Source organism: Peromyscus maniculatus, chromosome X (assembly GCF_049852395.1).
Source record: "Peromyscus maniculatus bairdii isolate BWxNUB_F1_BW_parent chromosome X, HU_Pman_BW_mat_3.1, whole genome shotgun sequence".
In the NCBI taxonomy this organism is placed as follows: Eukaryota; Metazoa; Chordata; class Mammalia; order Rodentia; family Cricetidae; genus Peromyscus; species Peromyscus maniculatus.
The window spans coordinates 109,918,441-109,942,830 of NC_134875.1; the positions used below are offsets into that span (position 1 = coordinate 109,918,441).

Below are 24,390 nucleotides of genomic sequence, written 5' to 3' on the forward strand. Positions count from 1 at the left end.
AAAGTTGCCCAGGGGTCAGAGCTATTAGAGCCATAGCAAGAGTGTGGCGGTGGTGGCACACGCCTTTAATCCCATAGATCTCTGTGTGTTCAGGGATACAGCCAGCATTGGAGACATATGCCTTTAAGACCTAGGGGGCTGTACATTCAGACAGTGATGAGGCAGTCACGTGTTTGGGTTTTACAACCAATGAGAAGGCAGAACAAAATACTATAAATAGACGAACAGACAGGAAATAGGTCTCTTTTCGGGAAGCTGGGACACCACAGGCGGAAGGGTGAGATTTTAGCTCTGAGCTCTGACCTCTCGGCTTTCTCTTTTACATTGTTTCTGTGTTTCTTATTTAATAAGACGGTTAGTTACATCTACAACAGACAGTTATTAGTCCCCAAGTGGATGCTTGGAACTGAACCCAGGTCCGCTGGAAGAGCAGAAAGTGCTCTTAACCACTGAGCCATCTCTCCAGTCTCTGAAGTTGTCCTCTTATACAATAAAGGATATCTCTACCATGGTGACCATCTTTGGTTTCAGTTTGACAATTTCACATAATATGCCACCATCTCCACCTCCCAGAATCAGTACATCTTTGCCAGCATAATCTTCTTTACCGCTGCCCATGATGGCTCGGGTATACGCCAAGTCACTCTCTGCCAAATCTAGGGAGGAAACAAGAGACCCAAATGATGACTCTACCCAAATATACAAACTGCTGAAATCTAGCTTGCAATGGAAAATTTCCAACTTTCGAAAACTGTCCATAATGTGCAAGGTTGTTTTGTGGATTATGTAGTTTTCACAAACTTAATGCATCTGACACATAGGATAAAAAGAACTAAGTTACTTAGACAAAAATACAATCTTGAGAATGTGCTGATAGTCTGAGTAATTAAAAGAAATGACACCTTTAAAGATGACAAGATGTGCCATCTGGAAGCTGCTTTCAAGATAATATTCTAAGACAAAATGCAGCAGGGTTAGAGAAAACAAGACTGGCTACTCACTGGTATTGTCAATGTCCTATGGTGAGTATCTGTGGGCTCAATGCACTAGTTTGTCTATTTAGGTTGAAAGTTTTCCAAAATAAAATGCTATTTTTAAACAAGCAACTGTACTTTCTAACTAACTACTCATCAAAGAAAAATCTATTTTAAGACGAAGTTTACACAAAAATCCAGACAACCCATAAGTTCATACAATGTAAGTAAATCACAAAAGATAGCAGTGTCAGAATTAAGCTCACTCAGATGAATCCAAGACAATGGCATTTGTCAAGAAGGCAGTGGCTGCCAACACATCACCACCTTGTTATGCAATCAGCATAGGAATGGAATACTTACTAACATCACCACTGAGGATGAGAATATTTCCAAACTGCTTTGAGTGTAGAATTTTAATGTTCTGATATGGTGAATCTTCATCATACACCACTTCATCTATGTCATACTCAACCAGGCGCCCATCAGCAGTAGGCCAGTATCTGTCAATGGCCCCTCCTCGAACTATGGGTGGTAAACTGGAGAGAGAGAGACAGAAAGGAGCCTTTGGAGAACACTGCATTACAAAAGGACTTGGGATAGAGAATTTACAGAAGGCCATGAGGGACAAGAGAGATGGTTTAGTGGTTAAGAGAGTGTATTGCTCCTGCAGAGGACCCAAGTTTGGTTCCTGGGTAGTGGCTCACAACTGCTTGTAACTCCAGCTCCAGGGAGATCTGATACCTCTGGCCTCTGCCAGTACCTACACTCACATGTACATACCCACAATTATAAAGAAAAAAAAAGGTGGCCATGTGCTTGTAGCAGGCAGACTCTTTAAAAGCACAAAACAAATCCAAAGTATGGACATTTACCTATTCACAATCAAACTCTACCAAGTTGCAACAACTGCACAAAACTATTTCTTTTAAAAAAAAAAAAAAAAGAAAGAAAAGGAAACATTTCTGGCAGGTTTTAAATTTATTTTTCCTAATGAAAAATTGAAGGAGAAAATGGGTATGGTAGGTATCACACTTTTCAGTACATATCATCGAAGGTCTGCAAAACCACATGGGCATTACTGAAGTTACAAGTTCTGTTATCTAGTATAGATTCCATCTTCAAGAACCCTGAGCTGTCCCAATTATGTCCTTGATATCTGTCATGCTTTTGAATTAAGTTTCAAATACTACATTTTCTTTTCCCTGCCCTTTTTTAACCCTCATTTCACTTGGAATATTATTATTATTATTATTCTGTCGTTGTCTCCAAAAAGTCCAGATCAAGCATCTGGAAGTCATCCTTCATGTGGACTTAGCTGAGATCCTCTTGATTGGAGTCAGGTTGGCAAACAGCATCCAGGTTTCCCAGCAGGAATACAGGGAGACTTGTACTTTTGTTAATGATATGAAGTAGATGTTACTGAGCTACGGTGATGTCTGCTGGACCTCTTTCCATCTGCAAATGTCCCTCTGACATTATTAGGCTGTTCTATGGTTCTCAGAAACTGAGTACTATACCAACAGTTATTTACCAGTGGCAATGCGATTAAGAAGCTTCTCGCCTAAAGCAATTCTCACTGGAGAAGTGACAAAATGACAAGCTTCTCATTCCATGCTTTTGTAAATAATCAAGTGCTGCTGATAGGGTGAATATATCAAAAACTACCAGCAGAGGACACTAAATGACAAGAAAAAAAACCCAACAATGAAGTGGTACTATGTACAGCTATGCAGGCCCGTAATGCTGGAAACTGCCTCACATCCCAGTTTCCTCTCACCTGCTTCCAACAGTACAGACACAAGTGAACAAAACTTTCTCAGAAACACACACACACACACCTGTTAACTGCTCCAAAGCTGACAAAGTAATTCCCCACAAACTCATTTAATCCTCACAACTCCTGCTTTAAGCACATCATCTTTCTAGGGAATGAATTCATCCTTCCGAATGTTAGGCAGAGCAGAGGAATTTCTTGTGTTAGGTAATGGCCTAGTTAAGACAGTCCCCAGCCAGGTGGTGAGCAGGACTGACAGAAGCTTCTTCCAACCCTGGGTGGACTGAGGTTAGTAGAACAAGTTGAGAGGGAACCTGTGGCAATAGGTGACTTTGACCAATCTCATTTAGAAAACCATTTCACATTAATAGTAATAATAATGATGATGATGATGATGATGATGATGTTGATGCTCCATGAATAAAGGTGCTTTCGGCCTTGCCTGACAACTTGAAATTTGATCCACAGGAGCCATATAAAAAATGAAAGGAGAGACTAACTCTGCCAAGTTGTCCCTCTGACCTTCACACCCACCCACATATGCATAAATGCACTAAATAAAGATAGATAGATAGATAGATAGATAGATAGATAGATAGATAGATAGATAGATAGATAGATAGGTAGGTAGGTAGATAGATAGATAGATAGATAGATAGATAGATAGATAGATAGATAGATAGATAGATAGATAGATAGACAGATAGGTAGATATTCCTTTATACTGTGTGAATATATGACACTGTGCTTAGTTCAATAAAGAAGCTAACTGGCCAATAGCTGAACAAAGTAAGGTTAGGCAGGAGAGCCAGACTAGGAGAATGCTGGGAGGAAGAAGGGCCGTCTGGAGTTGCCAGCCAGCCACAGAACAAGCAGAGATGAACGTGCCATGCTAATAAAGGTACTACCATGTGGCAGGGTGTAAGGAAGGAATATGGGTTAACTTAAAATGCAAGAGCTAGTTAGTAATAAGCTTGAACTACTGGTCAAACATTATAATTAATATAAGCCTCGGTGTGTTTATTTGAGAGTGACTGAGGGACAGAAACTTCTGCCAACAAGTTCCCACAAATGCTGAACACAAACAAAGTCAAGGATTTCAGGGGAGAAAATCCACCCTAGTTGACAGTCAGCCAGTTCTAACCAGTACATATGTCTGCTCTCAACTGGTTCAACGCTGCTTGGATTAACTTGAAACTCTCTCTTCTCTAGATTTTTAAAGCCCAGCAAGAAACAAAGGAGATCTCTAACAGGATATGGCAGCCATCAGCTTGATATGGAGTTCAAGGCAGCATAAAGTGTAACTCCCTGCAGTGGGCTACCAGGAGACCCCATGCAGCCCCACAAAACCAACCTTTCCTGCTCAAAATCAAACCTGGATTTGCAAGACAGCTCCATGTGTTCTTGGCTTCAAGTACACTATATATACATTGCAAGAATTTTCCCCAAACTGAAACTTTAGGTGAGCTTTATTTCCTTGTTCCTTCTCGCTTGAAAACACAAGACAAGTCTTCACAGAAATCCCAAGGCTTCTTAGTCAAAATTTGTTGCTCAATAACCACTACTGAAAAGGCAATAGGAATTTCAGATAACATTACCAAGTTATCTGTTTTTAATTCCATCTCTGACAGTGTCATTTCCCAGACAGGATTGTAACAATCCTTTTGCTCTGATGTCTACAACAAGGCAATCCCAACTTCCCATTCTTTCCATCCTTATTTTATAAAAAGGATATTAAAAACAGTGACAAACAAAAACAAGTCCCATGTTTTGATATAAAAATCTAAAGTTTGTGACCAGTCTCACATAGAAAACTCCTCCATCAACCAGAGTTTTTGTAAATACCGAAGCCCAGAAACATATTCTTTTTCTAAGTGTGTGTGTGTGTGTGTGTGTGTGTGTGTGTGTGTGTACACACACACGACTGGAAATGTCAAAAGAAAACCTGCACAAGTCGGTTTTTGCACAAGTCGGTTTTCTCCTTCTACCCAATGTTCTGAGTACTGAATTCAAATTTGGCAGCAAGTGCTTTTACTCATGTAGCCAGTTCCCCAGCCTCAGAAGTACACTCTATTTACTCACACCAAGAAGCAGCGATGATAAAAACCAGAGTACCTTTTGGTGTGGGACAATTCATTTTCCCAGAGTTGGGGCATGTTCAATTCAAGGAAAATTGCCAGCAGGAAAAAGATAAAGCGCAGAAAGCAGTGCGGGTGTGGACATAGCCAAGGACTACTAAACTGAACTTGGGTGGGATTAAAAAAAAAATCTATGTTCTCAGATCTCAACCATGGGCAAGTTTCACATGAGGATTGGTTCTTTTCAGGACTCTCAGGCATCCTATTGCTCTTCCCTACCTAACCACCTACAAGAAGCTGAAGAACTACCTAGTTATCCCAAATCTGCCCTGGCGCTTTCCTATGGCCTGATCAAACTCAGCAGGTTGAGTCACTAAGAGTTTAAACATCCTACTTTTGTCAACAAGAGTTTTCCTATTCTAAAATCTGCTGTGAGATAAAGAAAACAGTATCCTATTCGGATCAGCACATCAGTGATCTGGGTAAATTCCCTCCATGTCTGTCTGTATCCACCTTTTGGCTTTACACAGCTCCAGCTTGTTGGAATTATTCAGTATCATCTTTCTGCCTCATTATAGGCTCACCCTCCCACCCCCCCACTCACCCCACCCCCCGTCCTGTTTGTTTTTACATATTTGTCCTGTTTGGGATGGGATGAGAGGATGGTTCAGTTCACCATACAGACAGTAGCAGGCATTTGACTTTGATCTTCTCCACATCTTCTACAGACACAAAGACCAACACTGCCATTCTGATTATTGTACCAATTAAACAAATTAATTGGTATTAATTATTTTACCAATTAAACAAATATTAAAAGGACATTCATGAGTAGATAGACTTACCGCTTCACCCGCCCAGTTCTGTCCTGACTCAGTTCTTTCATTTTTTCTTCTATTTTGTTCAAAAGCTACAATTAAAAGAAAACAGTGGGCTTAGAGTATAAACTGCACAGAATAGCTAAATTACAGAGGCGAGGCATAAGGCTATGCTGACCACAATGTGATACTGGCCTATACACATGCCCCTTATGCTTACTGGAGCTTCCTGCCCTGGCCCAAATCCACACTCCCATACTACCTCTCCCTCATGATGTTGCCCTAACCACAGTCTGAATATTCCCAAGAGGAAACTGGGAAGAAAGCTAAAGGATACTGCAGGTGCAAAACTGTACATGAAGGTTCTACATTCCCTCCAATAGGAAGTGAAACCCATTCCTTGTATTCAGAAGGTAAAAGGAAAGCCAACAGCTAGGTTTCCAAACCTTCGGGATTAATTCTTCACGAAGGAGGCAAGTTTAAATTTCAGCTAACCTGAAAGTCAACACTCAAGAAGCTAAGCAGACTTTCAGAACCTTAAATCTGGGGAGATAAAATACACAACATTTTGAAAGGAGAAAGAAAAGTGAAAACCAACGCTGTCAGTTTCTTGTTTGCCTTGCGCGTCACTGTCGTAACTCTGAAGGTCCAGCAACACCAATCCATGGGGATAAATCCTCAAATTGGCAAAGCTACAAAAGAAAGTGTAGTTTTCCGGTTAGAAATTGTTATCAGGGCACTTCAAAGAGAAGAGATGTAGGCCCAACCAAGTTCTTTTTTCCTTCAATGTCAAAGTTAATTCTCTGGCCTTTTTTGCAATTCCAATTCAGAGATGGGAGGTGGGACATGGTCACTTGTGGAAGATTTAGGAAAGGGCCAAATACTAAGCTTTTAATTTTACTTCTTGGGCTCTGAAATTGATCTAAGTCTATGACTGATTCCTATTATCTAAATCTATAAATTGATTCACAGGCTATGAATCTGACTTTGTACATGTGTATGTGGGGGAGAGGACGGCCAGGAGTCCCAGGCCACCTCCCAAGCACTGAAATTACAAGCACATGCCACCCAGCTTTTGTACATGGGCTCTCATGGGGAACACAGATCCTCATGAGGCAAACACTTTACCACCTGGGCTATCTCCTCACGCCCTGTAAGCATGTGGTTTTTAGTTCTGTTTTTGGTTTTCCTGAGCATGAGACCTGTCCTGGAGTATAGTTGGTATACCCAAAGTGACTTCATCAAAAAACAAAAAACAAAAAACAAACAAACAAAAAAAAAACTCCGAGTTTCCTTCTCCCAGCAGGTTTTCATTAAAATTAGCTTCTTGGCTAGCTAGGGGTAACACTTGGTGCCCACTTACACTTCCCAGCACTGGAATTTTGTCTGGCTTGAGCTTCCTCTGGCACTTGATTTTTTATCAAGGGTCCCCAGGAGGTTTTGTCAGGTTTAGTTAACCAGGAGGAGGGGAAGATTGGGAAGGGCAAACTGGGCTCTCCCAACTAACCTTCAATGTTCATAAGAGAAAGCAGTCGTCCTGGCTGGAAGGCTAAGAATGGTGTATGTTTTGAAAGAGTTCTTTAAATACAAAAGGGAAGAATGTGTGACAGCAACCTTTACGAGTATGTTTAATCTAAACAGGCAGTGGTGGCGCACACCTTTAATCCCAGTACTCGGGAGGCAGAGCCAGGTGGATCTCTGTGAGTTGGAGGCCAGCCTGGGCTACAGAGTGAGTTCCAGGACAGCCAGAGCTGTTACACAGAAAAACCCTGTCTCGAATATCCAAAATAATAATTACCATTACTATTGTTATTATTAAAACCTTAATTTCCACACTGGTCTCTTTTTTTTTTTTCAATTGGCCTCGGGGAGTCACCTAAAGGTATTATGTAGTCCTGAAACATACTTCTCCTATCCTCCCACACATGCTTTCATTTTGTGTTCATTTTCCTTTCAGAAGCAATTTCTGAACAATTCTTCCTGAGCCTGACTTTTTTCCATCCCATGTTTTATTATGGTCTTAGCATCCCGTGTTTTATCATGGTCTTAGTAAAAGATAATCTCTTCTAGCAATGCTCTAGCCAGCAGCAGCAGCAACAGAAGAAGAAGGAGGAGGAGGAAAAGGAGGAGGAGGAGGAGGAGGAGGAGGAGGAGGAGGAGGAGGAGGAGAAGCAGCAGCAGCAGCAGCAGCAATGCAACCAGGGCCTTCTTGGAAATGCAACAGGGGCAGAAAGGACTCTGGCCCAGACCCGCTGAAGCAGAAACTCTGGGGTCGGGGTGGGGAGTTGTCCAAAAATCTGTTTTAACCAACTCCAGATCATTGCCTACCAAATGTCACACTGTTTATTGCCAGGGGTCTTGTTCTGGTCCTAGCCACACAGGAGAATCACTAGGGCTTTAAAGAAATACAGAGGTCCAGGTCCAGTGGCCTTCTGCTCTGGCGGGAAAATGCCTAGGCAGAAGAATTTTATGAAAGCACTGAATTTTAGCCTCCTCTAAAAGATGTCAAGGGACAAAAAAAAAAAAGCTTGGCTATCATCCCTAGCCCCAACTTTGCTCCCATCTAAAATCCATGAGATTACCTTACCTGCCATTTTTGTTCGTGTAGGTTGCTAAATAGCCATGGTCCTGCCAGGCGTGCACTGACTCTGCCATCCCATGCTCCTGAAAAATGGACTGAAGGCCTTTCAGAATGGCCTCACCGTCAGCTGGAAGACAGGAAATGAGGGAAGGTGATTAGGAAAAACACGTGCAGAAGGAAAGCTAAAGGCTAAGGTGTGGAGTTCAGTAGTAGAGCCCTTGCCTAGCATGGCTGGGGCCCTGCGTTCCATCCCCAGCAACATGAAACATTAAAATTAAATATAAAATAAGAAAAGCTAATGTGACATGATTTGATGACTGAACCTTCTCCACCCTGCACGGAAAGGCTAAAAAGAACACCTGGCTACCCGATAAGAACGCAAGAACTGACCACAAATAGGTATGCCAAAGACACAGAGAAATAACAATCCAATGAAACTAAAGATTTCAAGAGAATGCGATTCCATTTTAGGCTAAATAAATTAATGGGAACACATAGTTCTAGCAGGGGGATGCATACCGATTATTGATGAGTCTCACTCATAATAGGAATTTTTGTTTTATTTTCTAGATGTTTACAAAAGGAAACTGTTGCTGATACAGATGAAAAGTAGGAATTAAAAAGTGACATCCAGTAACATACTTGGAAATAGCAAAAACTCAACAATCCCAACAGAAGGAACTACTGTGTTGTGAGCATTTCCCCTCTCCACCCTGCCCCACCTCACAACTTGTCCCTCAAAAGTAGAGCTTGGCATCATGAACTGGTTGGACATGCATGGTGTGGCTCTGGAGGCTCAGACAGGAGGATGTGTCGGGAGTTCAATACCAGTCTTGCTCCAATGTGAGTTCCAGGCCAGCCTTGGCTACAGTGTGAAGGCCTGTCTCAACAACAACAACCAAAAATAAGCACTCATTAACCTCCCACAAACTCATTTGGCAAAGTCAGAATCTTCAATAACATGGCAATACGTAAAAGAACAAAATTCAGTTTATTCTGCTGCAATTATATCTGCAAAGCAGCCCTTTCCTGACAAAGGTAAATGAAGAACCAATTCCAAGAGAAATTACTATTCCTCCTGGAGCTTCTGTAGACTGGCTCCTCATGAGAAAAAAAGGAAAGAAAAGAAACGGGCCTCTATTAGGAAACATCTTTGCAGATATAAATGACTTACATTTCACCAGATAAGAGCATCTAGACTGTCTAAGTGGGCTTTAAACCCACTAAGTGTCCTTTTAAGAGACAGAAGACACAGGGAGAAAGAAGGGGCAAGTGACTTGATAGCCAAACTGAAGGAACTTAGGTCACCTCCAAGACAAAGCTTCAAATCAGACAGAAAGGAAGGCCACAGAATCATGCCATAAACCCATCCCAACAAAAGCAGCTGGGAATACAAGCAGTAGCCAATGACTCACTGAATTCTCTTCCTAGCAAAACCGTACCTTTGGCAAACCCATTTGGCAGAAAATAATCCAGCTTGCTTTACTCTTCTGAAATTGGTTTTAGGAAATTAAAACAGTCTGAATTGTGTCTCCAGAACTACAGCATTTAAGACAACCCATCTCCCCTAAAAAGTATTTCCGGGGGCTGGAGAGGTGGTACTATGGTTATAAGTACTGGCTGGCTTCTTTGGAGAGGACCTGAGTTTAGCTCTCAGTACCCACATGATGGCTCAAAACCATCTGTAACTACCATTCCAGGCAGGATCCAACACCCTTCTGGCTTCTGTGAGCACTGCATGTACCATGATATTGCTGGTACAATATCAACTTATGTCAAGTTGACATACAAACTAGAGTTATCTGAAAGGAAGGAGCCTTAATTGAGAAATGGCTACATAAGATTTGGCTGTAAGGAGGCTGCAAAGGTGGCTCAGTGGTTAAGAGCACTGGCTGCTCTTCTTGAGGACCGGAGTTCAATTCCCAGCACCCACATTGTGGCTCACAACTGTCTATAACTCCAGTTATAGACAGATCCAACACCCTCACACTCCAGATCCAACACCCTCACACAGGCATACATTCAGGCAAAACATCAATGCACATAAAATAAAAATAAACCATTAAAAATTTAAAAAAGATTCACCTGTAAGGCCCATTTTGTGCCATCCCTGGGATGGAGGTCCTGGGTTCTATAAAAAAAAGTATGCTGAGCAAGCCATGAGGAGCAAGCCAGTAAGCAGCATCCCTCCATTGCCTCTGCATTAGCTCCTGCCTCCAGATTTCTACCCTGAGTCCCTGTCCTGATTTCCTTCAATGATGAACAGCAATGTGGAAGTATAAACCAAATAACCCCTTTCCTCCCCAACTTGCTTTTTGGTCATGGTGTTTTCTTGCAGCAATAGAAACCCTAACTAAGACGCACATGCAGGCAAAACACCCATACACATAAAAAAATAAATAAAAATAAAAAGGGGAAACATTTGATTTGCAAACTTGATCACATGAACTAAACCTGTTCAGGTTCAGTTTATTTCGCACCATAGCCTGATGGATCAGTCCACTGTGCAAGTGAGAGAGCTAAGCACAGAGCAAGAAGGAAAAGAACACCCAGACCAACAGAAGCTACCCTAAATGTAGAAATCACTATGTCATTACACAGTTCTCCTTGGCTAGACAGATGTTTTCTGTTTTGAGAGTGTATAAAACAAATAATCACTCTTGGTAAATGGCCTCAAGGCTGTGTTCTTGTTGGCATGCTACAAAACAAAACAAGTGGAAGGGGAAAATGCAGCATTATCCTGGATGTGATGTACCAGGAACCTAGCCTGGGGAACTAGTATAAACTCAGTTACTTGGGCCAAAAAACTGGGATGCCTTAGATGTAGTGCAGAGTTCTTGATTGCTGGCCAGCATGGTAGCCATCCCTTTTTCTCACTGGCACAATTAGCCAAAAGGCATCATATGGACTAAAAGCAGCCCTCTGGCTAGGTTTCAAGATAAAGATCAAAGGGTAAAAAAGAAATCCAATTTCAAGTGTTACTTGTTTCCACACTATGGGCATTAACCCCACACCCACCCCCAACTGAGGAAAACCAGGCAGGTCTGAATGAATATATTTCTGGCAGGCCAGTTCTTTAATTGCTCCCATGCCCAGTGTGTGTGTCTCCTGGTTCCTGTGGGTGTCTGAGTGTGCCAGCACAGCTAGGAAGGTGTCTGTAGGGGGCTATTGGAATCATTCTATTTGCTTTACTGCCACTTGACATCACATTCATTTTCTTCCTGAGCTGGGGCCTCTCTTACTATCTCTGCTGCTTCCAGGCCCTAAAGAGTCCAGAGGGGAGGATGGGGCTGAACAGCCTCCCGGTATCCCTTTACAAAAATCAGGGTTTAATGGAAAAACTGAAAGCAAGAGCTCTGAGCTCCAGTTCACTTAAAGTTGGGTGGTGGCTTACTTATCTTGATCTCAGGTGCTCAATAGATATTGTACAGGTCAATGAAATCCATTTTCATTTGACTAAATTCACAATCATTATTACTCCGTCTCTACATAGTTTTGAAATCATCTAGATCAGTAGTGTTCAATCCTAAGTGCACATTATAATCACCTGGAGAATTATTAAAAATTTCAATGCCATCTGCTTGACCATTTAAATAAAAACATTAGTGTAGGACCCAAGCACCAGTATTTTTAAAAGCTTCCTGGGAATTTCCAATATGTAATAGATCTAAACCATCCTATTCAAAAGGAAAAAAAAGAGCTGAGGATATACCTCTTAGCATGTGAAGTCCTGAGTTCTAGGCCCAGTACTAAGAAATAAGGAACCTCTACCCAGAATTTTCATACTAAATACACTCAAGTTCAAAAAGCTACATAACATACTCAGGGTGTGGATTTGATAAAAACATATTATTTAGTTGGGCGGTGGTGGCGCACACCTTTAATCCCAGCACTTGGGAGGCAGAGGCAGGCTGATCTCTGTGAGTTCGAGGCCAGCCTGGGCTACAGAGTGAGTTCCAGGACAGGCTCCAAAGCTACAGAGAAACCTTGTCTCAAAAAACAAAAAACAAACAACAAAAAAACATATTATTTGCACATTTGAAATTCTCGAGCAACAAAAATAAAGCCTAGCCAAGCATAGTGGTAAATGCCTTTAATCCCAGGGAAGCAGAGGCAAGTCAGAGCTGTTGAGACTGTCATTCATAGACAGACAGACAGACAGAAAGACAGACAGACACATGAAAGAAAGAGAGAGAGACAGAGGGAGAGAAAGAAAGGAAAGAAAAGAAAAGAAAAGTATTTTCAAAATAAAGTCAAAATTCTATTAATTGAAGTCGTAAGTGTCCCAGAAATGCTCCAGAAAATGCTCTGCAATTAATGAAAACCTAACCTTCATGGCTGTCTAGTACACAACATGTAACTTGACCCAAGAAACTGGGTTTTGCTCTATCAGCATTTCTCAATACTCAAATTGGGGGTGAGAGCAACAATGTGTGAAGGACCAACTATTCCCTTTCAGGGCTTTAAAAGCCCTAGTCATACCTATCAGATGTCAAGGATGCATGTCCCCTTGCCAAGAAAAAAAAGTGTCCAGTTGGCCCAAGTTCAAAAAAACAGAAGAAAGAGTAGTAATACTTTTGAGAACTACTAGATACTCTAAACACGGTGAAATGAGTGTGAGATTGGAGTATACCCAAATTTGACAAAACAAGGGAGGACAGTGGCATCATAAATGCCTACAAATCAGGAGAAAGTGTTAAGAAGATCCAAAGGCTAAGAGATAAATGTACTTTGAAGTAGGCATAGTAATCTAAAGTAGGCCAGTAAACTGCTGTTTGGCAGTTCTGAGAAAATTCATTACAGTGGCTGGGCAAGAAGGCTGGGTTATAATATAACCTTTGAATTATTACTAAGAATCTTCCAAAAGGCTCCAAAACAGTGACCTCTCCCAGGATAAAAATGTGTCTTTTGTCTAATGAACAATGCAATGTCCCCATTTCTAGGATGCTGCCTGATCTGTTTACTTGACAATAACTTATGATGATGTGGTCCATATATACCACCACTAGAAGGAAGGAAGGAAGGAAGGAAGGAAGGAAGAGAGAGAGAGAGAGAGAGAGAGAGAGAGAGAGAGAGAGAGAGAAAGAAAGAAAGAAAGAAAGAAAGAAAGAAAGAAAGAAAGAAAGAAAGAAAGAAAGAAAGAAAGAAAGAAAGAAAGAAAGAAAAGAGAGGGAGGGAGGGAGGGAAGGAAGGAAGGAAGGAAGGAAGGAAGGAAGGAAGGAAGGAAGGAAGGAAGGAAGGAAGGAAGGAAGGAAGGAAGGAGAGGGAGGGAGGGAGGGAGGGAGGGAAGGAAGGAAGGAAGGAAGGAAGGAAGGAAGGAAGGAAGGAAGGAAGGAAGGAAGGAAGGAAGGAAGGAAGGAAGGAAGGAAGGAAGGAAGGGAAGGCCGCTAGGAATGGAGAGGAAAGAAAAGTAATAGAGACCTAAATGTCAGGCTGGAAAAAGAGCTCAGTCAATAAAGTGCTGCTATACAAGAATAGGGGCTTGAGTTCAATCCCCAGAACCCATGTTTAAAAACTGAGGCCAGGCATGGTGGAACACTTATAATCCCAGTGTTGGGGAGGTAAAGGTAGAGCTAGGAAAATCCCTGGGGTTCACTAGCCAGCTAGCCTAACCTGAGCCCAAAACCACTGAGAGATTCTGTCTCAATAAATAAGGTGGAAAGAACCTGAGGAATGACCTCTGGCCTTCAAACATACCCCTTCTTACACACACACACACACACACACACACACACACACACACACACACACACACACACGAGTGGGGGGGGGGGACTGGCATCTCTCCCTGACTCATTTTCTACCAGGGATCCATTTACAGGACTCTCTTTGAGAACCTCCTCTTTTGACCCTCGCTCCAGATGGCTGAAGGCCAAACCTGTCTATGCTGCTGGACTCCACCTCCTGGGGCAACTGTTCACATAGTTCCAATCTGAAATCACAAGCCGGTTCATGCTGTCTGTTCTTCTACTGTTCTTCTAGTTATATAAGATGATGCTCTGTAGTCTCAAAACCTAAAATTCAAATTCCTCCAAAATGGGACAGTTTTGAGTACTGACATGATGACGCTCACAAGCACATAAATCAACATCTGACCTTATGTAACAGATCAGTCAAACCTCAAGTGTACTCAAAATGTTTTGTGAAATTGTAATACCAACTTCAGACTGTATATAAGTTATATATGAAACACAAAGAAGTAAATAGCTATAGGACCATATATATATGTTGTATTAAACTTGTATCCCATCACCAAATCTGTAAATGTAAATATTCAAAAAAAAACCCTAAAAAATATTTAACATATAATCTGAAACACTTCTGAACTCAAGTATTTCTGGTGAGTGATATTCTACCCATTCCATTGGCCACTTAAGATGTCTCCAAAATGGTCCCTTCCTACCAACCTTTTCCTACAAACCCCCAATACAGCCTCTGCCCCACCCAAATTCCCTGGCTGGGACACATCTCACTTGGAGACCTCACTTCCTCAACCATAAAATAGACCAGCTGCTTGTGCTGCCATAGGGTGAGCGACAGGTTAGCTGTAACAACCTTAGGAGCCCAAGGAGACATACTGACTAAAAACCCAAGATGCTGATAAGACAGGAAACTTGCCGCTCCTTCAGTTATAGTCCAAGGCCCTTCTTCACCTTTAGGCCAAAATGCACCTTATCAAACTTGAGTATATTCGAGGTTGCCCTAGGGAATTTGGCAATTCTAACACATGGAGAGGAGGCACTTATTCAGCCACTTGGGACTTCGATGTGTGGCTTTACACTTTTCAAATTCAAAAACTACTCTTAGGCCATGAACACAGTTGAGAAATTTCCAAAGTTGTAAAACTCCAGCTGTGTCTTGTGAACAGATGCCATCTTTCATACAGAGGCATGGAACTCCACAGTTGGCACTCAGCTGGTCATCCCATGGGCAATCTTAAGTCTCCTCTGTAAGAGAAAGGAATTGGAACAATTTTTTTTTTGGTCTGCACTGTTTTTGGCTTTCACATTCACACAGCATCTGGCTTCTGAAATGGGTGGTGGTGGTGAATTTCTATTCTGGTCTAGCATTTTTTCATTATAAAGCCTGGGAATTCCACACCTCATCATTAATCCCCCACCAAAACTGCTCTCCCACAGTAGGGCTCAAGCCACTTAAACTCCATGGGATGTTTAACCATTCTCATCCTCACAGACTGAAAGGAGCCAGGAGACAGAAGGCCACTCCTACAGCAACTGCAGCAAAAGCCACTCCAAGGGCCTACCTACTCTTGGTATTTTCAAAGCTCTGAACCTTTTACATTGAGAGGCACTCTGCAGCTGCCTAAAGGGGAACTACCAACACACACAAGTTCTTTCTCCTAAACCCTAGACTCACTTTAGTGAGTTTCCAGAACTAAAGAACTTAGGCTTAAGCCATGTCGTTTTCTTCACACTTAACCAACTCTGGGTTTTTTGTTTTGTTTTGTTTTGTTTTGTTTTGTTTTGTTTTGTTTTGTTTTGTTTTTCTTGATAGACCAATAAACCCAAAAGCCTGGGAGGAATCAGTGATAAGGAAGTCAGAAGAAACTGGGCTGATAGCTAAGGAGTAACAAGGTTTCTTTCTGAAGCAATGAAAATGTTCTAAAACTGACTATGGTGATAGTCACAGAACTCTATGGATATTATATTGAAAACTATCATACAACCAGGGAATCATATATCAAGTTGCAAACGAAGTTTTAACTGAAGCAAAGAAACCTGATCTCAGCAATTCTAATATGCTAAGCTTGACCTGCAAGATCTTATTGTTCTAGTAATCTAGGCTAAATGTGAGCTTAGGTCAATGGCTCTTCTCAGCCTTAAAGGGGCATGAGATAGGTTAGGTAGACAGACACTCCTTAGTGATTATCAGAATCAAGGAGGAGTCTGACCTAAAGAAAAGAAAAAAAAGAAAGAAAAAAACGAAGACAGAGATGCCAGCTTTCATCTTGTTTTTAGTTATCTTGTGAGCCAAAGTAAAGACTCAATACCTTTAAGAAAATACAGGTTCTGGGCTGGAGAGATAACTCAGTGGTTGAAAGCACTTGCTGTTGCCGGGCGGTGGTGGTGCATGCCTTTAATCCCAGCACTCGGGAGGCAGAGGCAGGCGTATCTGTGAGTTCAAGGCCAGCCTGGGCTAGAGTGAGTTCTAGGAAAGGCACAAAGCTACACAGAGAAACCCTGTCTCAAAAAACCAAAAAAAAATAAAAAATAAAAAATAAAAAAGCACTTGCTGTTGCTCTTCCAGAGGACCTGGGTTCAGTTCCCAACACCCACATCAAGCAACTCACTACCACCTATATAATTTCAGCTCCATGGGATTACTATGCCTCCTTCTGGCCTCTTCAGGCACCCAAACACACAGTTATGCACACATACCCATAAAATTAAAAACCTTTTAAAAATATAGTTTGTGGTGTCTACTACAATGTGAATCATAACTTAATAAAGAGGTCAGAATAAACCCAAAGAAATGAGCTGAGCCTTCCTATTCCTGTTTATTCAGAGATAACCAAGGCAAGACAGAAAGTTCCTCCAACACAAGTCCCTGCTAGGCTCAGGCACAATTGCAAGACACCAGGTAAAGGGACTACAGGGTAGGTAGGGAGTCTCTTCCATCCGTTCTCATCATCCAACAGCAAATGTCTAAACAGCACTCTTCCAAGTTCTGGGGACAGTGTGAGGGGACCACAGGACTGTTCCTGTGCAACTATCCTGCTGGCAAAGCTCCTGCAGACAGTGTTAGGCTACTGTTCAGTCACAGAAGAAAAGTATGGCTGCAAAATGCAGACCAGGACAATGAGGTCAGCAATTTTATGTCAGGCTTGTTTTAGATCATGGTTCCTGATGTTCAGAAAGAGGAACTAACCAAGAAAAATTAACTTCAGAAAGAAAGAAGAAAGGAAAATAAAAGACCGACTGAAGTTAGATTAACAGCCATGCAAAGCCAACACTGAAATAACACCCAGACTCCTTCCATGCAAAACACACATTCAGGCAAGCCAGATGGAAACATTTATGAAGTACTAGCCACAACGACTATTTCTAAAAGTTTACAACACACCAAGTTATAACATAATGGAAATGTGCTGCTAATTCCCCTGCCCTGCTGTCCCATTTCCACTGCAACAGAAAGCAGTTAAAGAGGCATTTCTAAGGACACAATGGGGCCAGTAATAACCCTCCCATAACATACCTACCCTAGAAGGTGGGCAGATGCAGTTGTTTTACTTTGAAATTATTCCTATCAATCTGTCCTCTATAAGCCTGGTAAATCAGAGGAGCTTACAAAAAAACTGGCATACACTTCTAAGCCCTCTTTGGTTTGAAAACAAAATGCTAATAAAAAATCCTATCTCCTTTCCTAGTAAGACCATTTTCTTCATAAAACTGGGAGTCTTAATTCACCCTCACAGCCTATGCTCACCTGGAGAGCAAGCTGCACTCTTCCTTCTAATCTAACCTATGGAGAATCTAACCAAGGTAGAGAAATAAAGCACAGCAGGCTGGGAATAGGGCTCAGTGAGTAAAGGTGCTTGCTGCCAAGCCAGATGAACCTGAGTTTCACACCTAGAACCCACATGGTAGGAGAGAACTAACTAACAGAGGCTGGATGGCCTCTGACCTCCACATGCACAATGTGGCTCAGGTACCGTGGTACGACGCTGCCTTGGAACAGGAGCCATGGCACCAGTGCACATGTACGTGTACGTACACACACACACACACACACACACACACACACACACACACAAAGCAAGTAAACTAAAAGTGTAAAATTGTTTGAATTTTTACTTTTACGTCATATCATTTTGAGATTATAATTATGCCATTTCCCTTTTTCTTCTCCCTAAGCCCTCCTATGAAAATTCCCCCTGCCCCATTGCTCTCTTTCAAATTCATGTCCTCTTTCCTTATTTATTGTTACATACATACATACACAGACAAACACTCCTAAATACAACATGCTCAGTCTGTATGATGTTGCATATATATATATATATATATATATATATATATATATATATATATATATATATATATATTCAGGGCTGATTATTTGGTATTGGATAACCAATTGGTGTGCTCTTCCCCAGGGAAGACTATTCTGCTCTCAGGATTCCTTAGTTATGTATAGTTCTTTGTCTAGGGTTAAGGCCTCGGAGCTTTTTCCCATCCACATTAGCATACCTATGGGTGTCATCCTTGAAATTCTTAAACTTTTTACAAAGCATCTGGAGACTGGAGAGATGGCTCAGGGGGTTAAGAGGCTATTCCAGAAGCCTGGAGTTCAGTTCCTAACAACCATGTGGCATCTAATAGCAGTCTATAATTTCAGTTCAAGGATCCAGCACCCTCAAAAGGCTTCTGAGGGCACTACAAACAGTGCACTGATATAAAATGAAGGGAAAACAATCGTATGCATAAAATAAAAATAAATGAGTCTTTTTGTAAAAAAAGCATAGGGACGAAGACATCTTTTTTTTTCTGGGGCCTTTATCTTTCCTTTTTTTTTCTTAATAAGGAAATATTTTTATTCATTTTACATACCAACCACAGATCCCCCTTTCTTCCCTTCTCCCACTCCCTCCCGAGCCCTTCCCCCCAACCCATCCTCCATCCCCTCCTTCGAGAGGGGAATCAGCAAAGCCTGGTACATTCAGTTGAGGCAGATCCAAGCCCCTCCTCCTGCATCAAGGCTGAGTAAGGTGTCCCACCACAGGTAATGGGCTCCAAAAAGCTAGCTCATAAACCATTTCCTGATTCTTCTGCCAGGGGACCCCTTAAGCAGACCAAGCCACACAACTGTCATGCTATGCAGAGGGCCTAGTCCAGTCCCATGGAGGCTCCACAGCTGTTGGTCTAAAGTTCATGAGTTCCCACTAGTTTGGTTTGGTTGTCTCTGAGGTTCCCCCATCATGATCTTGATTCCCCTTACTCATAGAATCCCTCTTCCCTCTTTTGGACTGGACTCCTGGAGCTTGGCCTGGTGCTTGGCTGTGGATCTCTGCATCTGACTAAAGCTTGCGTTTTTATTTTGGGAAAAGATAAATACTGTTAATTGGTATGAGTTACTAGAGCAGTGGTTCCCACCCTTCCTAAGGCTGTGACCCTTTAATACAGTTCCTCATGTTCTGGTGACCCCAACCATAAAATTTTCAATGCTATCTCGCTGGGCGGTGGTAGTGCACACCATTAATCCCAGCACTCAGGAGAAGAGCCAGGCAGATATCTGTGAGTTCAAGGCCAGCCTGGGCTACAGAATGAGTTCCAGGACAGGCACCAAAACTACACAGAGAAACCCTGTCTCGAAACCACCCCCCCCCAAAAAAAAAAATTCATTGCTAGCTCATAACTGTAACTTTGCTGTTATGAAATGTAATGTAAATAACCAATATGAAACCCCTATGAAAGGGTCTTTCAACCACCAAAGGAGTTACAACCCACTGGTTGGGAACCACTCACTTAAGGGGTTAAAGATGCTTGCTGCCATGGTTGACAACTTGAGTTGCATCCCCAGAATCCACATGGCGGAAGAGAATAGACTTCCAGGAATTCTCTGTCCTTGGTACACGTTACACATGCCAAGACACAGCACTGCCCCCCCCACACACACACCATAAGATAGATAAATGAAATAGGTTTGAGTTCACCTGCTTGTGTTTGAATCCTGGATCTACCACTTCCTACCTATTTTACCTTATGAAAGCTGTTAAGCTCTGTGTGCCTTGCTGGTCTGGCTCTAGTTCTTGGCTGGGTTTACTGGCAATGGTGAGAACAGATATGCCTTGTTACCCTTAGAGAGGGAAGCTGTTCACTATTTGCTGTTGTGTAAAGTACACTCTGTAGATGCCCTTTAAGGAATTGAGGAAGTTAGCCTCGATTCTGGTTTCCTTTATCTTGAAGAGGTATTAAATTTTATCAGAATACTCTTTCTGTCCAAATTCAGTATGATCGCGTGAAGTTTTTCTTTGGCCAATCAATATAATGGATCAGATTTCTTTTTTTTCTGATATGATAGTAAGTTATCACTTGGTCATTTATGTAATTATTTTTCTATATTGTTGAATCTTATTTGCAAAGGATTGCCTGCCAGTTTGTCACAAGCTTTGTGTCTATGCTCATGAGGGATTTTGAACTGTAGCTTTCTCTTTTTGCACTGTCCTTGTCTGGTTTTGGTATTAGAATATCGCTGGCTTCATAAAACTGAGGCCTTCTCTCCTCTGCTGTCCTCTAGAAGAAAATATGACAAAACGGTATTGATTTTTGTTTGAATGTTGATTAGAACTCTTTAGTGAAACCCTGTAGCTTTAGGATTTCTTTGGAGTTCTTTTAAAAATCATTTTAAATTACACTTATTTATCTATGTGTTTCTGTGAGAAAGAGACAGAAACTGAAGCATATGCAGAGATCAGAAGACAATGTGTGGGAACAGTTTTTCTCCTTTTAGCATGAGGATCAGTCAGACTTGGTGGCAAGTGTCTACCTGCTGAGGCATCTCATCTGCCCTTTCTTTGGAGCTGTCACACTACAAATTAAGTTCTTTAGCTGTAGTGCTGTTAAGGTATTTCCCATTTCATACTGAGTAAATTGTGGCAGTGTGTGCTGTTGGAATTGACCCATCTCTTCTGGAAGTTGGGACTGTGTATCTGTGTCACATTGTTTGTAGTATTCCCCTAGCCTTCTCGTACCTGTGGGGTCTGTAATGGTAGCCCTTTTGCTGTTTCTGTCGTTTTCTTCCTTCCTAGCACTGCCATTCTGACTTCTCTTTTTTTCTTTGCCAGCCTTGCTGGTTTGTCATTTCCTTCATTTATTTAATTTCTTTTTCCGGAGCTGAGAACCGAACCCAGGGCCTTCCGCTTACTAGGCAAGCACTCTACCACTGAGGTAAAGCCTCGACCCCTTATTTAATTTTTTTTTTAATGAGACAGCTTTTTCTTGATTTCCTCTTAGTCTATTGTTTTTTTTCTTAGAGTGGGAACAAAAATTGGTGATTTAAAACTTTAAAATGGAGACTATTCCCCCTAAATATTCTCTATCATGGGACGGTTTTCACTAGCTACCAGTGTTAGTTCCAAAAACGCCATAAAGAGCAGACATCTTAGGTGACTGACAGTTTTCTCTAGCATTTAATTAATAAGTTGGTGAGTTAACTACAGGAAATAGTGCTTGTGTTATTTAAGGCTTAAGTTCTAAGAAGCCATTTCTAAACTTCAGATTGTCAAATTAGAGCTAAATGTCCTTGTTGATTAAGACTTTAGAGCTAGAAAAGACCTTACACCCAGGGGTCAGCAAATTAAAGTCCTTGGGCCAAATCCTGCTTAGCTGCCCAGGTCTAATCTGACCCTCCAGCTAAGCATTTTTCAAGAGTTGTAAATCACAAGTAAAGGCACTTTGAGAATCTGGGACTTGAGACCTGATTGGCCTACACCACCTGAACACTGTACTATGTGGACCTTTACGGAAAGTTTTCCTACTCCTCTGCCTTTAGGTCACAGAAAGCCAGTGAGGTTGACTGCCCGCTTCTGAGTCATCTGGAAATATTTGGAAGCACAGGTTCCCAGGCTCCTCACATGGCCCTTTTCCCATCTGGAATTTGTCACAGCACATGGCTCTGTTCATGCTTATATTGTTTTGATTTGTGTCCCTTTGTCTTCTATCTCTCTACTATTCTCCCATGGCATTTGTATTTCTCTTGCCTTCTAGCCACTGAGCAAGCCACTTGGAGGTCCATTGTGAAGAGCCTCACCCAAATGTGAATTCTGCTGATAGTGCTGTGGGGGAGGGTTTTTGAGGGACAGTTCCCCAAAAATGACTTCTGCCATTACAAAGTACAGAATGTTTTAACTGTTTATAATCTCTTTGAATGCTATTTCATTGTTGATTGAGTCTGGCACATATATTCAGACAAAAATCTTTAAATTGTTCATAGAAACACAGATAACTTGTAAGCAAATCTGTCGACTTAAGAGTTAGTGGGTTGAGAAACCAGAGTGTCAGTGCACGTCTTTAATCCAGGCATGTGGGAGGCAGAAGCAGACTGATCTCTTTTGAGTTTCAAGGATGACTTGGTCTACATCGAGTTCCAGGCCAGCCAAGGCTACATAGTGAGATGCTGTCAACATTCCTCCTCCTCTTAATAGTAATAGTAGTAATAATAGTAATAGTAATAATGATGTTAGTGCATAGAAAGCTGGATAGTCACGATGTTGGTAAAGGTCTTAGAAAGGATTTCTAGAATTCGTAATCCCATTTTCTTCTTCTTGTGCATGCTGTGCAAGTCCTATGTCCCTGAGTTATGTCTCCAGCTATTTTTTGGAGAGGTGGGCTATTTACTTTAAGACAAGATAATCCTCCTGCCTCGGCCTCCTAAGAATTACAGGCGTGCACCACCAAGCCTGGCCAGACCCACGCTTTTTAAGTGTTCCCTTTCTGGATGGAGCTAAAGGAAATTACTACTACTCTCCTATCCCGGAGCCAGCCTGAGATGTGGCCCAATGCTTTGTGATGAAGGCATGAGGAAAGAGGTGCCTGGGGACCTTTAACACCTCACAAAGAAGACACCAATGTTGCCATCATAAAGGGAAGGGGTGGCTATTTGACTTGGGTCAGATGTTTTCTTTTAATGTTCTCTTCTGCTTTGGTTCTTTTCATAGCTGTAACCTGAGTTTACTCTTTTCCTCTTCCGAATGCTTGCTGCTGAAGCTGATGTATCACAGGATCACTTGTGATGCTTGACTGAGTCCTTCCCTAGAGGTGTCAGGTGGCTTAGTTATTCAGTACCTAAGGCAGTGATTCTCAACCTCTGGGTTGTGACCCCTTCGGAGGTCACATGTCAGATAGCCTGTATATCAAATATTTACATTACAATTCATAACAGTAGCAAAATTGCAGTTATGAAGTAGCAACAAAAACTTTATGGTTGGGGTCACCACAACATGAGGAACTGTATGAAAGGGTCACAACATTAGGAAGGTTGAGAACTACTCCTCTAGGAATTCTAGTCCAACAAAGTCTATGTAGTGAGTTCCAGGACAGCCAAGACCATTTCTTTTTTTTTTTTTGTTTTTTGTTTTTTTCCGAGACAGGGTTTCTCTGTGTAGCTTTGCACCTTTCCTGGGACTCACTCTGTAGACCAGGCTGGCCTCGAACTCAGAGAGATCCACCTGGCTCTGCCTCCCGAGTGCTGGGATTAAAGGCGTGCGCCACCACCGCCCAGCTTTTTTTTTTTTTTCAGACCATTTCATTTAGTGAGGAGCTGTCTTAAGGAAGGAAGGAAGGAAGGAAGGAGCCAGGCGGTGGTGGCACATGCCTTTAATCCCAGCACTCAGGAGGCAGAGCCAGGTGTATCTCTGTGAGTTCAAGGCCAGCCTGGTCTACAGAGCGAGTTCCAGGACAGGCTTCAAAGCTACACAGAAACCCTGTCTCGAAAAAACAAACAAAAAAATGAATGAAACAGAGAGGAAGAGAGAAAGAAAGAGCTGGGCGGTAGTGGTGCATGCCTTTAACCCCAGCACTCAGGAGGCAGAGCCAGGAGGATCTCTGTGAGTTCGAGGCCAGCCTGGGCTACCGAGTGAGTTCCAGGACGGGCTCCAAAGCTACACAGAGAAACCCTGTCTCGAAGAAAAAAAAAATAAAAGAAAGAAACAAAGAAAGAGAGAGAGAGACAGAGAGAGAGAGAGAAGGGAAGGAAGGAAGGAAGGAAGGAAGGAAGGAAGGAAGGAAGGAAGGAAGGAAGGAAGGAAGGAAGGAAGGAAGGAAGGAAGGAAGGAAGGAAGGAAGGAAAAATCTATAAACGACTTACTTCAGCAAGTTTCTTTTTCTGCAGCCTCTTCAAACCAAATTCTTTATTCAAAGAAAAACAAATCACAAAACATGTTGGGTTTGTTTTAACATTTTTTTGTGTGTGTATGCTCACTTGTAGACGTCAAAGAATAACTCGAGGGAGTTGATTCTCTCCTGTCATGGGTTCCAGGGATTATACGAACTAAGCCACCTTGCCAACCCAGTTATTTTGTTTTTTAAGTCTTACCATATTTTTATACCTCATACCAAAAGGAGTTAAGCTGGTGGCAAGTTCTGTCTTCTGACACCAAAGCCACCTGCTCCAGACTAGACAAACTAGAAACATCTGCTATTTG

General features: G+C 41.9%; 1 protein-coding gene across 1 annotated transcript in view; it reads right to left on the bottom strand.

Annotated features, from left to right (window-relative positions):
- Positions 1 to 24,390, bottom strand: part of Sms (spermine synthase) — a 52,388-nt gene that overhangs the window by 18,185 nt on the left and 9,813 nt on the right. Inside the window, exons 2-6 of the mRNA XM_076562674.1 lie at positions 8,235 to 8,355; positions 6,246 to 6,339; positions 5,675 to 5,739; positions 1,338 to 1,513; positions 502 to 656 (exon numbers count right to left, since the gene is read on the bottom strand). Coding sequence (XP_076418789.1) covers positions 502 to 656; positions 1,338 to 1,513; positions 5,675 to 5,739; positions 6,246 to 6,339; positions 8,235 to 8,355 — 611 coding nt within the window. The remainder of the gene's footprint in view (positions 1 to 501; positions 657 to 1,337; positions 1,514 to 5,674; positions 5,740 to 6,245; positions 6,340 to 8,234; positions 8,356 to 24,390) is intronic.